Genomic DNA, 13,895 nt, shown 5'->3' with positions numbered 1-13,895 from the left:
CAAATGTCTTTATCTTTATTATTCTAATTAGAGACCAAAGCTGCTAAAGACATGGAAACCCAGTCCCAAAGGCAGACCTGTATAATGTCTGTGTTATGTCTTGGGATATCATTGTAGTTGACTGGTCAAGCAATGTAACAGCCTAATTCCTTTTTGTATTAAGCAAAGTGTTACCAAGAGCTGAGTATGAATCTAATTCAAGTGCACTTTTTGTGGTATAAAAAGTGTTTTCATTTATACACTCCAGTGGCGGCGTGTGGTGAATATATAAATGTATCTGTTGCATATTAGCAACGTACCACTCTCACTTTGCTCTCGTGGGGTGGCATCAGGGCTCTCCCCCCCCCCCCCCAACTCGAGCAAATCCTAGTGCTGCCCCTGAAAAATGTTATTGTCAGCACTCATGGATTCCTCACCCGAGTTGGTGTGCTGTCTTGTAGGGAATAATTTATACCATAAAACAAGCTAAAATAATGAATGATGAAATAATTAATACACCTAAAGTGAAAGATGGTTTTTAAAAAAGAAAAAAAAGAAGCCCTCTGCAACCACGACTGTCGGTAGTGTTTTTTTAAATTAATTATACTGCTTGAAAACTGGCTTGCCAACGAATTGCAGTATTTTCATCTGTCTGTCTTCATTATTTATGATCTAGTAGCCTACTTTAACGAACCTACCTCCCATTTCAAGAGGAAGTACAATACAGTAGAGCTCGTATGCGCGCCGTCCACCGTAAGCAGACGACTCAGATGGCTTTCGTCTGGGTACTGGTGGCCCACTCTGATAAAAAAAAAAAGAAGAAATCTTACCTTGAATGAACATGCGCCCGCCTACAAGTAAAATCAGTAAGTAGCTTGAATGCCTGAATTTAAAAATCGACACAGGTGTGTATACAGTACTTATTTTTATACCTCCCTGGTAATACAAACTGAATTACACTATAGCGTTTTATCCCTTTACATCCATAATGCAGTTGCTTCGATTGCCCGTCACTTCTCTTGCTTGCATTGCAACCGGCCTTCAAGAAACTTGAAACTATTGACCAATCACAACCTTTGATCACTGGCTGTTTTACTTGGATCTATAAGCGTGAAAAACATGCGCAAACAATCTCCATATGAAAACATTGTCATAAGTGACACCTCAACAAATTTAGTCCAACAATCCCAAAATTCGACCAAAAAATAATTAGCTGATTTGGCTGCGCTATATAATAATAGGCCTGACAGACCTCTTTGTAGATAATGTTTTATGTGAGCGTCTGCTGAATGGTCCTTGTGAGGAAAACCTCCATGGTACGTTTCAAATTCGACCTCGACGTGCTCCGCACATTAATTTACCAAATTTTACTCATGCCATGTGGCAGAAAGCGGCGTTCCGGCGCGGCGGAAGCAGAGAGCGTACGTACGCACATCTGAGTGCGCAATATTCATCTGCGTATATTTGTTTCCATAGTGTCGCCATTCCTACCAAAAACGACGAAACAATCAAGGCAAACTACCGTTACCTCATACCATAGCCGCTGCACTGCTACTGACCTATCCATTGATGTTTTAATCAGCAAAAAAATACGCAATTTCAGCTACAGTATGAATGAGGTAAGTGTGGTAATGCAGACATTACCAAAATTTATTACGAAACTCATCTATCTATTATGCCCTTTAAAGAACCTTGAAACCATCCTGAGGTTTCTTTTACACCATGTTTTAAAACACCACTAGGCCTATCCGACTTTTTGAAATACAGTAATAGTCGGTCATTTCTCTGTGCTTTCGATGCCCATTTGAATGAATTATACCAACCGAACATTAAAAAACTAAAAACACCTTTTTAATTTATATTATACACATTTGTATATTTTTTACGTCGTGAGCACCGAATGTAGAAAATGTTTCTTGTCTCAATGAGTAATCAACATTTGGATCCCCACCCCCTCCACAAAATATCGTATTGGCTCCCTCGTTGAATTGTTTCAAAGCAATATTAAATTGCTGTGGGGTTATAAAGCCTTTCAACTGGGCCTATCATCAAGAATTAGTATATTGTAACTAGCATTCTGCAATAAATTATTAATATTTAACAAAATATTTTTACGTAGGCCGAAGTCAATTCTACGAACAGTAGTAGGTGTATATTGTAGTGCTAGTATCAGTAGGCTAATCTTCAAAATAGAAAGTTTGCTTGCATTCATTATCATTAGTCTTTCTATAGTAGCTACAACAACCGAAAGATCCTAGATGTCTAGTCTAGCTTCCTCGTAACATTCATGCTACCTAAAAGGAACAAAGAGTGGAACGATTTTTTCCTACAAAACTCGGATCATCGGCCACCAGTTGAGCAAAAAGTTTCATTCCGTCTACAACCAGTTGGAACTAAAGCCAGTGACTCGTCGGCGGCTACGGTATCAACTCGACCAGACGATAGGCCATCAGGGAAGCTACGATTTGGGCCATTAGAACGTTCAAGAATCAAAGAATTGCGGAATTATGATGCATCAACTATGCTGAAAAACTTCCAACTACCTTTGATTTTTCGAAAGCAATATTACCAGAGTAAAACAACCTATTATCCCCCTGGGTTTTTGCCGCCAATTCATAGTGCATCTAAATTGCGCTCACCGCTAGCAAAAACATCTAAAGTTGTCAGCATCCCGCCTGTGGAACGAAGAGCTACAGGGTTTAAAAGTCTGAAATGCAGACTAGAGGCAAAAGGTGTGCATGTAAACGCACCAGGTTCTGACAACGAAACCAGAAGGAAAATTAATGATATAGAAGAACATTAAACATTGTTTGTGTATTACGTCCTAAATCTGTAGCATCAACACAATACTTTTATGGATTTGCATATCAATAATCAGAAATAAACTCAATCATCAATTCCCACTCTGTATCTTTGTGTCTATTTCGTATCAGGTGAATTAACCAATCTTCACTCTTGAAGATAATTTTGTCATTGTTACATATAATTTTGATATATTATCTAAGCAAAATTTTTATACTGCTTCGTATTTTCTAACTTAACTGATTACAAACTTTAATGTGGGGCTCATTTTTTCAAGTATGCGACTCTCCGTATTTCTTTTATACAGCAACCACCTGCAATTAAAGGCAAATTTTCTGACGTCCCAAATTAACAGATGTCTTTGATCTTTATTATTCTAATTAGAGAGGAAGGAGACTTGTAGTATAAAATAAATTCATTCTCATCCAACAGCAAGAGATTCGCCACTTGAAGAACGAATGATAATCTCTATAAACTAAAAGTAATGACTGTAAATGCTGATTTCAAATTCACTTTACCAAGGAAAACGTGATTGGGTAGCAAATATTTTAAACCATATTTTTTACTTAAAAACCAAAGTCGATGTAATAATAATAATCAAAGGAGGACAATACAACAATGTTTTCTATCTAGAAACAATTTATTTTTTTTGTGTGTGTAAAAAACAGAGTGAAATCACACTCATAAACATGAGCACGAGGTTTTACTCAGGAATCAGGCAACATCATCAAGTACATCATTTGATTTTGACAATTCATTTCATAAAAACTGGACTAATTTAATTGTTTGATGCTTCATTTCGTAGAAAAAAAATGACATTAATCACTACTGCCCCAAACCCTGATATAATGGAGCTTTTCAAAGTGTTAATCAGAACTTTCCAAAATGTCAATCAAACAACTGAACAAACCAGTAGGAGGGCCAAGAAAAAAAGAAAGAAAAGAAAAGAAAGTCTACTAATATGTAGAAAGTATATATACATTTTTTTTCTCCCTGCAGGGAGCCCAGCTCTCCACGACGCCCCCCCCCCCGACGCCCCCCCCCCCCACTGGCGCCACCTGTCTCATAACACCCGTGTGGTCCCACAAACGCATTATATTTACATACAGACTTCTCAAGTCAGTAAAATGCATTTCAGAAACCAAGTCTTCAAATATCTGTAGTAAATACAAAATTTCCGAAGCACCTAATAATTTGTCTTGAGTTTTTTAACCAAAAATCCTGATGGAAAAATCATTTGTTTTAAACATTCTAAGACCTATTTATCTATGTTTCTATGCCTATGATATATTTCCGTAGTAGTATTTCTGCCTATTTCCGGATGTCTGTAATTAGGCAAAATTTCTGTAGCAACTACGGAAGTTTCGTAGATCTTGAGAACTCTGCTTTTACACTGTTTGGGACCTCAGCAACAATATCCAAGGGGCGTGGCTTAGTGGAAAAGTCCGACGAACTTAAGAGCTCAAGATGATTAGTTTTAGACTGACATGAAAACATTAACACACCAGTGATGGAGGGGGGCATCAGTGATGGAGATGTCACCATTGGGTGATCAGATGCACAAGACCCCCGTCGGTGAAGAAGCTGCCAACCAGGGTGCCAATTCATAAAATTTGCTACAACCATGGTGATTGAGATGAGTGTGGACACCTATAACCTCTGGTAGGAAATCCTCAGTGCAACTACTGTAAAACACAGAAAAAGCAACTTTATTTTCATATCTGGACTTCAACAAAGTTAAGGTGAATTTGTTTATCTAGTCGACACTTTTGACGCAGTACCAAAAACGGGCGCGGTGGTCATCACTGCATGTTAGAAGTCCAGGGCTAGTGGGTGAATGGACCATCATACGGACTAAGTTGTTGTGACCTGTAGAAATTAAAAAAACAAAAATGCCTTATTTTTATCTAACATATTAAAAGATATTACTCATCATTATCTATATAAATTTTTAATTATATTTACATTCTTTATCGATTTGAAATTGTTCTTGAAATTTATTCATATTTCACTACAGTTTTTAGAAATTTAGAACTTTTTTCCACAGATGAAAATACAATTTGTTTACATTCATACAGAAAAAGTTATAGTTGGATGTGAGCGCAACTAACTAATACAATTCCCGTTTAAACAAACCCAATTTAAAACAAAGTTTTGGTTTTATTTCTCAGCTCCTCACCTAGTGAGAGTAATCGGTTACGCTCTGCATTTCTGGAGTCCCAGCAACACAAACTATTTGTCCTTTCATCCGGAAAGAAAACTGAAAGAAAAAAAGACATTACATTATACAACTAGATAAGCACATCTCATCAGTATTACAATGACAGATAAACACCCCCTCTAATATATTCCCTCTCTAGAGCCTCATTTGGATTAAACGCCAATAGGAATTTATTTTTTCTTCTATAAATGGCCCCCTAAATGATTGTAAACAAATCTAATGGAAGCCATATCATTCTTAACACATTCTATTAATGCTCTACTCCAGTAGAATTTCATTTTTTTTCTAACCTGGCTGGAATCAATAAGTTTTTATGTATATGCAATAACACATTTTGATGATAATGTGTTGTAGTTCCACATTACAATGAAATTAATTGAGTATATACGTATACATTTTACACGAAAACAAATTAAATGCCTCCCTCGAATAATTTCCCCCTCAAAACCCTTCTCAACGATAAATGTGTGTTTGTTTAGAAATGAAGAGTTGATTGTTATTGGTTGTAAAATGATGCACAGGGTTTAAAGTCTATAGCATACATTTTGCTGTCTAAGCATAACTGTACCATCAATAGACAATAGTATTAACTGGGGAGAATACCGCCCTCTACATACCATAGTCTTCTGTGTGGTTAAATACGGCAGTCGTCCTATGGTTTTGTTTCTCCACTCCAGCACCTGTGTAGGTAATTAAAGCTCTTCCTGTGGCTATCTCCCACAGTTTGACAAGTGAGTCTTTACCACTGGACAATATATACTGCAGAGAAACAAAAATCATAATCTATTAAAAACAGAATCAATGAAAAAGTGTGATAAATTATCAACTGCGATACAGTGCTGATAACCGATTTTTCAGACATAAGAATATAATACACTGTATGAAGCATATTCCAAACAGGACATTCAAGCCATTGTCATTTGATGTATTGTGTGTCCTTATTTGGAGTTATTTGTTATTTTTGTTATTTGGTATTTATATAGCCCCTTTCCTTTAGGTTCCCTGGTCATTGGGTCCAGATGCTTCACTTCTGCTGCAACATTGGTGCAGTAGCAGGCAACCCCACCAGGTACCCATTTATACTCCTGGGTGGAGAGAAGCAACGCAGATAAAGTACTCTGCTTAAGTACACAAGCGAAGGACACAGTTAGGAAACCAAACCTTTCCCGCTGCGCCAAAAGGCTTCCACAGATGTAATGTAACCCAAACAGTGTATATAAAAATAAATCACCTTAGAATTTCTTGAGAATTTGACAGAACAGACTTTTTCTCCACCGTGTGCCTTTTCGTAGGTGGCCACACACCTGTTGCTAACACCGTCCCAAAGCTTGATGGAGCCATCCTTACTACAGCTTACGTATAAATTAGCAGAGGGGCAATATTGTACCTGCAGGTGGAAATACATCATTATTTATTTATTTAGTTATTCCTTTATTAATTCGTCAGCATCATTACCATATCAGCTCCATCGCCATTATCATCACCTCATCACCATTATCATCACCTTCATCACCATTATCACATCAGCTCCATCACCACTACCACATCACCATTATCCCATCACAATTATCCTATCACCATTATCATCACCTCATCACCATTACCATCACCTCCATCCCCATAATCATCTTCACCATTTTTATGATTATCAGTCACCACCACTCCCTTTATCATCACTATCACAGGGATCCAAGTCTGAAGTTACACTAGTTATGAAAATCTCCAGGAAACTGAGAGGGCCTTCCATACTCATCATTAACACCAATTTTATCACCACAATCACTACCAAATTTATCATCTCATTCACCACAACATTTATCATCATCACTACCTTTATCAACACCAATGAACTTTTTTTATCACAACCAACACATATATATTCACTCATCACCTTGTGATTTACTTACAGCTGTTATGGACCCAGTGTGCTGGTCAACAGGGTTACAGGACACAAAACACTGCAGAGTGTTTGCATCATAGAGGCGTACTGCAAAAACAAACAAATCAATCAATGTTAAAAATCTCACGAGACAAGGTTGAAAGGATGGGTGGATTTATTTGGTGTAAACACCAAGGACAACCCAAAAAGTCTGAAGAAAACGTATTTTCAGTGGGTCCTTCTGTTGGTGATTGGGCAGTACACCGGGAGACAATTCCCTACTCTTTTCCGAAGAGTGTACTGCGTACTTTAACATGCACTTGGGCCATATTTCACACTGGACCAACAGCTAAAACAGCTCATCCCAAAGACGATGTGCTATCGTAGCTTGCACTTCAGCTCTCCAACTGAAACAAAAGATAATTGAACCGGGGACCTAGAGATCTCCATGGTTCAGCACACACACACACACAGCAGCTACCACCAGTTTACCGTAGCTGACTGAGCTAAGCAGCCAAAACCTTTAAAGTGAGCTAAAATTAGCATAAAAATACAATCTGTGAGGTTTGATGATGATGATGGTTATAATGAACTAAGAAAGGCTGGAAATTGTTCTTACACGTTGGATGCTTGGTTCCAACGACTAGAAAATCGCCTGACGGATGGAACGACAAACACTTAACCTTCTCTGCTTCTTTGATTGTCTTGTAGGCTTTCTTGACAGACGATTTGGAATAGTCGTACAGTTTAATGGTGTAGTCTTTACTACCAGATGCTAAGATTGGAATGCTGGGGTGAAAGTCTAAGGCTGTAACAGACTACAAAAAATACATATTATCAATAGATATATTATCTATTTAGAAAGTAGTAAGATAAAGTATTTTTACTAAATAATGGGAGTAGAATATACACACATTAGAAACATTCATTTGTATTCGATGGTTCTAGTTAGAATTTCCTTCTGAAATGAATAGGTATGACCAACAGAGGGCAGTGTTCACTTACTTCTAAGTGATCGTACAATGTTCTAATGACAGGATGGCTTTCCATGTTGCTTTGTTGGTTGTCGGCAATTGCTGGATTTAGCGGCGCTGAACTCTTGGCAAGCATCCTCTCTACATCAAGAATCTGTACCGAAAAAGAAATATCAATGTTTGTTTTTTTCACTTATCACTTATATGTGAAAATATACAAATACTGTATATAAATATATGTAGACAAAATTTGAATTGAAGGTTTGGAAAATTCCTGTTACAGCACTTTGAACAAAGAAGGGAAAATGTCCATACACTTATAACTGTAAAGTGAAAAAAACTTAAGTAGGGTTTGGAAAGATTTGGTATAAAATAAAACTAGGTTTGCAATATGACATTTGCAGATTGAACTAGAACTTAGCACCAAAACCATCAAACAATATAAACCAAAACATGTGATATGCCCATATTTGGATTTAATGCCAATATTATATGTGAGCAAAACACAAATTTGTCAATTAAATTTGATAATGTGGAATAAGAATAAATAAATATTTACTTTGATTGAAGCATCTTCTGAGCCAGTAGCAATCAGCTGACCTGAAAGAAAATTTAACATTGATTAGTTTTCACTTAAACCTTGAGCAAAAAAAAAATTAATGACTTTACTGACTTTTCAATAAACAATAAACTTCGAGCTCAGAAATTGCTAAATTAAAAATATGTGTACTCGGAGAGCAGTGATACAATTTTGAATTTTAAAAAATACATGTAGGCCTATAAATTGAATTTGCCATGAATTAGTACCGTAAATTATTAACATAAAAACATTTTGTTGAATCCATATTTGAGGCATGTTGTGGCAAAATGGCTAAGTTGTAGCAACAATTGAAATTCAAGTTATTGGTATTTTGAGATACCTGAGTATGTGATCTTTAAAATGAGAGGGTCATTCATTGAAATTGGACATTTCAAGCCTAAGTTACTGGAAAGTGAAAGCACAGCACTCTTAGAGTCGAGATAAACATGATTTTGAGTAATTGCCTTCCAAAGTTTTTTGTGCATACATTGTTTAATAGAATTAACTATCTAAATAACATTAAATAAACAATTTGTTGACCATTCCAGAACTAATACTTTGGGACATGATAAATAAGACATTAAACTGTTGATCTATAGTGAAAAAAAAAATTGGAGTTTTAGGCAATTTTTTGAGCTCCCATAATTTATAGCTCATTTACTCAATACTGGCCTGTACGACAACTTAACCATTTCACCACGATGCTCTAAATACAACAATTAACTACCATCGGCACTCCAAGCTGCAGCACTGTTTACTGTTTACGAAATTGCAAATAAAAAACATTTGAATTTTGAATTTGATGGGAATTGAAAAGGGGACCTAGAGATCTCCACAGTTCAGTACACACACAGTGGCTACCACCAGATTAGGAGACCGAGCTAAGCTGCTCTAAATACAACAATTAACTACCATCAGCACTCCAAGCTGCAGCACGACATGGCCCTTTGTGCGCTGTCACGTAGCACGTCTCATACATGGCTGCCTCTGGTGCCGAAGTCCTCACATCCGTGTCAAACTCCAAATCAATGCAGGAGCCTGGCGCCACTGTGTCTGAAATATTCTTTGGCCTCTGAACTGTGAAAAAAAAGTTTTAGCTAGTTAAGTTTCCTTACTGAAAATTTTATTTTAGTGTGGAAATTGAAATTTCAAAATAAAAAATCTATTCTAGGAGGAATGTGCCTCCACTCTTCACCATCATACCATGTACATGTAATCAGGAGTTCAGATTGCTTTCGCTTTATCAATATTATCAGAAACTGAATTTTTGCTACATCCAGGACTGTACACCTGCTAACATGAACAATGCGTGAGTTTGACGCATGAGCACACTTTTTACATCTCACGCCTACATTGTATTCTCTCACACATCATAAAAATGTTTGTAAAAGATAAAATGCATTGGCTGATTATGCCCTAAAATTCATAAAAATGAAGTGAATTTGTTATTAAAATGTGAATACAGGCCACTATAAATGTCTAAACGATAAGTCTCCAACCATAAATATTTAAACAAAGCTATACCGGCTGAGGACTGTAACCCATAGGAGTTCCATTACATTTTTTAAAAAAATAACACAAGGACACTCTATTTCATGATTATTACATAGAGGGTACTATATACACAATTTATTTATTTTTTTTTTTGGTCGCATTGACTCCAACAAATTTGGCTGGTATATAGTTCATTTCATTTCATTTCTTTAGGCACAAGCGCCAAGGATATGCCAATAAGTGAACTTAATCACTGTCCCACGTGGCATCCATTTAACAACAGGGAACTTAATGTACCAGTACACCGGGGTAACCCCTCTACTCTTCTCGAAGGATGTACTAGGTTCTTTAAAGTGGATAAGAGCCAAATGCGTACACTGGGCCTACGGTTTTAAGTCCTTATCCGAGAAGACTTGTTCCACCACCGGAACTGTAGGCTAGTAAGCCGTTAGAACCAGCGCTGATATTAGAGCTGAAGGTTATACTGTAGTGCCCGACTTAACCGCTTGGCCAATCAACTCGCCAATCAACTCGCCATTGAATGGGAGCACTTACATTCCAGGTCAGTACGCAGACCCAACTGAACAACATGTTGAAGCCTATTAGAAGGGGGACAATCGGGAACTGCTGAAATAGCTTTGCTGATCAAGCCGGCGGCGTCGTGGAAACCATCATACAAAAGCTGACTGTAAACAAGAAAAACAAGTTTTTAACAATAAAAACAAACTGTGAACAATACTGGAATAATAAGAGGTGGGCTATGGGTGGGTCCAAAAAGAGTGATGTTTCAAATTTGTTATTTGATGCAGTATAACCTTCTGAGCTTTTTGTCACTTATTTTATCACAATCGGCAAAAATAATTTAGATGTTGCCGCTCAAAAAAGCGATTTGAAGATGGGGGAAAAATTGCGATTTCAAGTCAGAAATTTCAGAAAATTTTCCATTATGTTCCACACTTTGTGGACACTAACAAAAGATATAATACAATAATTAACAGGTGTAGTTCATGTTCGCAAGTGTGACAGCTCCACTAAACACTCTCGTGGATATGGTGCTACAGTATATAAATATTTTTGATCGATTGATTGGCAAATTAAAATTAAACAGGTAGTGGCTATAATTGTTCTGATACTGTATCAAGGTTTTTTTAATTGTGCGGATGATACCTCAACAACCAGCTTAAATTTACGGTGAAAATCACTAGAAAAATAGGTGAGCAGAATGGGAAACAGTTTATAATACATACATTAGGATTTGGTCAAAGCCTAATTTTTGACAAAATCTGCATGGGAATCGACCCTTCTTTTTGCGTGGAGGATTCCCTGTGCAGGTCATAATATACAGTCTGGTATTGTACACCAGTCTTAATCCTTGCAACTCTAAATTCTGATTGTATGTTCCTACAGTATTTAGTAATATTTCAATCCATAAAGTGTAATGTCAATAAACATCCAATCATATCAGAATTAGGAATACAGTAGGTGTAACAGAGGTGTAAGAATAACAATGCCAAATCCATACTGCATTCATCATCATCATCCTCCCTCGTATGGAGTACAGTATATTCGCACAGTGTTGGTGGTCAACAATTTGTTCACTTGATTCAGAAAATTAACGAATGTGAGTTATCGAAATTCAAATACCCTGTCCTTAAATAGGAACAATGTCGATAGCTGGTGAATCAACAACATGTTTAGATTGGCTATTCCACAGACGGAAAACACCTACAGCCTAAATCCTAATTACACAATACAGGCCTAGGCCTAGTGGTGGTGTCGATTAAACGGCACCTGGCAGCCGGGGCCAGACATAGCCCGTTGTTGAGCATCAGGAAATATTACCTTGCCAGCCTAGCCAAAGCATAGCCTATAGGCCAAGACCTAGCTTTTAAAATTAATAAGGATATGGATGCGAATTGTATGTTTCCACAACCCTACCTTATCATCATTCGATACATCAGCTCCCGTTCTCTGACTGACAGAGTGCTATCCGACATTATAAACTAACGACTACTTTAAACCACTCTACAACACAAAACCTTCACAACACAACAGCGTGTTCACACATGACCACCAGCCAGGGTTGCCAGATAGCCGACAGGCTTCACGCAGCTTCACGGCCAAACACACGCCATCTCACGGCCAATTTTTTTTCCCGATATCGGCCAATTACTGTAGAAAGCAACAATAGGTACATAATATTCACTTAACATACAAATATTACACGAAAATCGACTGTCATTTGTATTTAAAACGATATACACAGAACAATGTTAATCTTTCACTGTTTTTGTTTTTATAATTAGGCCTAATCACCATAATTAAATGCCCAGCTATATCATAATAATAAATAGGCCTATGTCTTATAGTTGCTAACATGTAGGCCTATTAGTCACATTATGAAGATCGGTCTAAAGTTTTTGATTTAAATGTAATGCTATAGCACCCCCCCCCCCCCTCGTCGGTGAAGATGATATATTTTGTCGGGTAACAAACAAATAAAAAAAAAATATTTACATATAATATTCGTTTAGCCACCATATTGCTTGTGTTAACTTTTCATCACAACAACAACAACAAATAACAATAAATAATAACAGTAATAATAATAATTCAAAATTCAAAATAATTTGCGTTCTGTTATGACAAATGCTCATTTACATAGCCTCATGATGGTTGGAATACATCGTGATAGTTGAAACAACCTCGACCATGACAGCGTGGTTGACAGATTTAATGCAAAATTTCCAAAATATAGAATTTCACTTTCAAGAATGAGGATTTGAAAATAAATTAGATGGTTACATTGCATGCTCTTTGTTTCTTGCTTTACTCAAAATGTTTTGGTTTTGAACCGTAGCCTACATGGAGTCATATTATACGGTAGTAAATCGAGGCCTATCAAATAAGTAATAAAATTCGCCATAATTCATCAAATACCCGTGGCTTCCATGGGGCTTCGCCTCCTGGACCCCCAGCCAAGTGAGACTCGATTCGCTCCACTAGGCCCCCCCCCCGTCGGGGCCTTTAGCCCCTCCGTCGGGCAGGTCCTGGCGCCACCACTGTCTCATATACAACCTAACTGCAGAGTAACTTCGAGGAAGTCTCAGCAACACTTGCTTGAAATTGAAGGTGTCATTGGACCCGAATGATCACACCAGCATTTACATGGCACTTCACATAAAGAACACTGGCAGCGTCTATACAATTTATTTTATTTTATTCAATTCTAAACCAAAAGAGATAGAAACTAGACATAGACAAAGAAACACAATATATGGTACAAACTTGCAATAAACTGTTATGTCTTCATAAAGTTTTAAACGAGGATAAACGTCATTTAAAAAAAATACATATTTCATTCGAACAACTTAAATTATTAAATGTAACTGCTAAATTTGTTAAATAATAAACTCTCTTAGGTCAACTCGGCCAAAAGGGGAGTTGGGGTGGGGGAATAAATTTAATGTTTTGTGAGAGCACGACTCCCGAACGTTTAATTAAGCAAAGGTACACGATTAGAATCAAAGCTTTTGTATAAAATTAACAACATATCCAAAACAAGTCTACGTTATATTAGACCTATATTGAAAAAAAATGTAAACTTTTCACAAAATTCTGCCAAATTCGGTCAAATACAGTTTGGCCGAGACTTTTCAAACGTTAAGGCCAGGCGAATTTTTATACGGCCAGATTTGCCGAATTTGGCAGTCAAAAAGGCCAAATGGCAACCTTGCCACCAGCCACAGGGTGACCAGGTAGGTCGCGACAGGCTTCAGTCTACCAAACACACGCCATCTCACGGCCAAACTTTTTTTTCTATATCGGCCAAAATTATATTGGCTAGATTCTGTTCGGATTTATGCTTACTCATCTTATCTTGTTTTATCTTATCTTTATTATGGTCTTCTACATGATGAATAAATCCCCAATTCCAGCTGCTATCGAGGGAATTATCTTTGTATT

The 13,895-nt window shown here is 37.1% G+C and overlaps 2 protein-coding genes across 2 annotated transcripts; one reads left to right on the top strand and one right to left on the bottom strand.

Moving 5' to 3' along the window:
• Positions 1 to 1,621: 1,621 nt before the first annotated feature.
• On the top strand, positions 1,622 to 2,882 carry LOC117109393. The gene has a single exon (XM_033251718.1). The coding sequence runs from the start codon at positions 2,267 to 2,269 to the stop codon at positions 2,780 to 2,782; it is 516 nt and encodes a 171-aa protein (XP_033107609.1). The 5' UTR covers positions 1,622 to 2,266; the 3' UTR covers positions 2,783 to 2,882.
• Positions 2,883 to 3,818: 936 nt separating this feature from the next.
• On the bottom strand, positions 3,819 to 12,014 carry LOC117109452 (cleavage stimulation factor subunit 1-like). Its single transcript, XM_033251812.1, has 11 exons — positions 11,868 to 12,014; positions 10,485 to 10,615; positions 9,348 to 9,512; positions 8,415 to 8,455; positions 7,887 to 8,009; positions 7,501 to 7,699; positions 6,910 to 6,989; positions 6,234 to 6,389; positions 5,620 to 5,761; positions 4,961 to 5,041; positions 3,819 to 4,650 (listed from the first exon to the last, which is right to left on the bottom strand). Exons 1-11 carry the CDS (start codon positions 11,924 to 11,926, stop codon positions 4,538 to 4,540), a joined length of 1,290 nt encoding a protein of 429 aa, XP_033107703.1. The 5' UTR covers positions 11,927 to 12,014; the 3' UTR covers positions 3,819 to 4,537.
• Positions 12,015 to 13,895: the final 1,881 nt, after the last annotated feature.

Source organism: Anneissia japonica, unplaced genomic scaffold, assembly GCF_011630105.1.
Source record: "Anneissia japonica isolate Jap-2015-1 unplaced genomic scaffold, ASM1163010v1 scaffold287719_len1884721_cov185, whole genome shotgun sequence".
NCBI lineage: Eukaryota > Metazoa > Echinodermata > Crinoidea > Comatulida > Comatulidae > Anneissia > Anneissia japonica.
Note: the sequence above shows the minus strand (reverse complement) of the source record. Positions and strands in the feature narration are given on the sequence as shown.

Coding starts and splice junctions, on each gene's coding strand:
- LOC117109452 (XM_033251812.1), bottom strand. CDS start 11,926: ATGTCGGATAGCACTCTGTCAGTCAGAGAACGGGAGCTGATGTATCGA. Junction 6,990..7,500: donor TGGAACCAAGCATCCAACGT/GTAAGAACAATT, acceptor TTGTTTTTGCAG/TACGCCTCTATGATGCAAAC. Junction 5,762..6,233: donor AATTCTCAAGAAATTCTAAG/GTGATTTATTTT, acceptor GTTTCTCTGCAG/TATATATTGTCCAGTGGTAA.
- LOC117109393 (XM_033251718.1), top strand. CDS start 2,267: ATGCTACCTAAAAGGAACAAAGAGTGGAACGATTTTTTCCTACAAAAC.